General features: G+C 43.3%; 1 pseudogene across 1 annotated transcript in view; it reads left to right on the forward strand.

Annotated features, from left to right (window-relative positions):
* TEOVI_000837600:pseudogene overlaps positions 1–76 on the forward strand; it is a 1,360-nt pseudogene extending 1,284 nt beyond the window's left edge. Inside the window, exon 2 of the mRNA in view lies at positions 1–76. This exon is cut by the window's left edge and continues 11 nt beyond it. Coding sequence covers positions 1–76 — 76 coding nt within the window.
* The last annotated feature ends 2,226 nt before the right edge of the window (positions 77–2,302 follow it).

A 2,302-nucleotide genomic window follows, 5' to 3' on the forward strand; every position in this document is an offset into this window, starting at 1 on the left:
GAGTGAGGAGGGAGGAAAAGCAGTAGAAAAAGAAGCAGAATACCAAGAAACAGGAGGAAAATATGGGAAAGGTGGGAATTTACTTCAACTTGCAAAGGTAAAGACGAGAAAACATGCGGTACAACACAGGGTTGTAAATGGGATAGAGCAGAGTGCAAGGATTCCAATTTTCTTGTAAAGAAATTTTACTGGTGACGCCGGCCATCTCATCGTGGCGCCAGGGTCTAGTGCTCTGTACAGGAGGAAGCCAAGTGCCTGCATTACTCCAGGTTCCACAGGATTGGGGCATGCATAAAATTTTCAGCGACCAGAGAAGAAGCAAGCAGCAGTATCGTCACTCTGGGGTAAAGAAATATATTAGACTGCTTCTCTGCACGTGCGAGCGTCCCTCTATTGGGTAAGATAGGACACTGCTGCTTATCAGCGGGGACGTTAAAAGGATTCCCGGTCCCGTTATATGTAGAGCACAGTAGAATGCTGACGCTTTACCTCAGGAAAAACGAATTGCCTTGGACGAGTGGCTTCAAAAGGACATGTTTTTTTGTCTGTTGCAGGAGGTATACATAACTCCAGCGAAATATACTGTGCTTAAAATAAGTCGATACCAGCATGTAGAGTTGGTACGAACTCCACACGGGGATGTGGTTTTAATTTTAGCCAAAGATGGCGTGTAAGTGGGGATGGAACAGATGAAAAAGGGTGTACTAGAAAGAGTGACAGCAACGCTGAGATTTTCGGCTGATTCGAATTTGACAGTCACTTCAGTTTATTTTCCTAGAAAATCTGGAGTTTCTAACGCATATTTGAAACAAGTAGTGGTAACAAGTAGGCTTTAGTCGTAGGACCTGATGTTAACTCGCCTCATGAGTTGTGTAACCCACTGCAGCTGAGTGAAGACAAAGGGGAGTGTATTGTGATCCGGTGTATTGAGAACGATATAAAGATAGAAAACACCGAAAACGAAACCCTTCTTTAGTCAGATACGGCTATACTGTCCTCACCAAGGATCACATTGTACAGAGACTGTGAAATATTAAATTGAACGGCGACGCTAAGGTCTGTTAGTGACCATTTTCGGATTACTTTTGATGTTCTGGTGGGTGGTGGTACAGAGGTAATTGCATCCTCAAAATCTGCCAGGGCTTTATACGCGTGGAATAGATCGGGTTGGAATGACATCAGAAAGGTCAGTGATACGTTTTTTTTCAAATAGACTAAAGAGAAAAAATAAAGGATGCCGATGCGCTAAATGAAGCCATCATGAGAGGCATAAAAGAAGAAGCCAAGAAAACCGTACCAAAAGACAAGGGTGTAGCGCCGCCTTTCTGAACAAAGGAATTGACAGAATTAGATAAGCGGATAAAGAAGTGTCGGGATAAACGTAGGAGAGAGACGGTGATTCGGTGAAGAAAAGTGCTTGCAGACACGACCCTTAAGAGATGGAAGGAAAAGGTCTTCAAATTGGAAGTCACAAATCCTGCCAGCTGGAATATCCTAAAGTCTACTTGCGCCACACGTCTGCTTACATTAGCAGTAGTGGTAGTGAATGGACATCAATTGACTAAGCGTCAGTAAGCACAAGCACCGGAAAATATGTACATGGCGCGGTCAACAAGGGCACCAGGAACACAAGAAATGCAAATTCCGAGCACTAGGAGAGGTACTTTCAAGCCGATCGAGGAAGCCGACCCGGAAACTGCATTAAGAGAGCTCTCTTCTGGCACTGCTCCTGGAGAAGACGAAATTCATTGCGAAGAACTCAAGAGATTTGGAAGGATTTGTAAAAAGGATTTGTTGAGACTATTTAAATGCATTCTGAAAAACAGTCATGTTCCAAAAAATTTGGAAACATGGTATATTTATTCCGTTGCTTAAGTATAATAAAGCTGCGACAAAAATGGCGCAATTCAGACCAGCGACACTCACCACCATATTGTGCAAGCTCATGGGATGAATAGTGGAAACACGAGTCCGAAAATGCACTGAAGATAAATTACAGTCACACCAAGCTAGCTTTAGACCCACTATGTCGACATTAGACACGCCAATGTAGGTGACAAACACCATCAGACAAGGGGAAAAATGAGAGAAAAATCAGCGGCAGTATTCATTGATTATGCTGGAGCTTTCGACCCTGTGAATAGCAGGTGCATAATCAACGCATTGCAAAAATTCGGAGTGGAGTTGCACACATTGTAGCTTGGAGAGCGAGATGTTTACCAGAGAAAACAGCACAAGTAAGAGTCGAAAACACAAAGTCAGAGAAAATACAGCTGCCATACTGTGTTACACAAGGATCAGT

This window comes from Trypanosoma equiperdum (assembly GCF_001457755.1).
Source record: "Trypanosoma equiperdum strain OVI genome assembly, contig: ctg_1513, whole genome shotgun sequence".
NCBI lineage: Eukaryota > Euglenozoa > Kinetoplastea > Trypanosomatida > Trypanosomatidae > Trypanosoma > Trypanosoma equiperdum.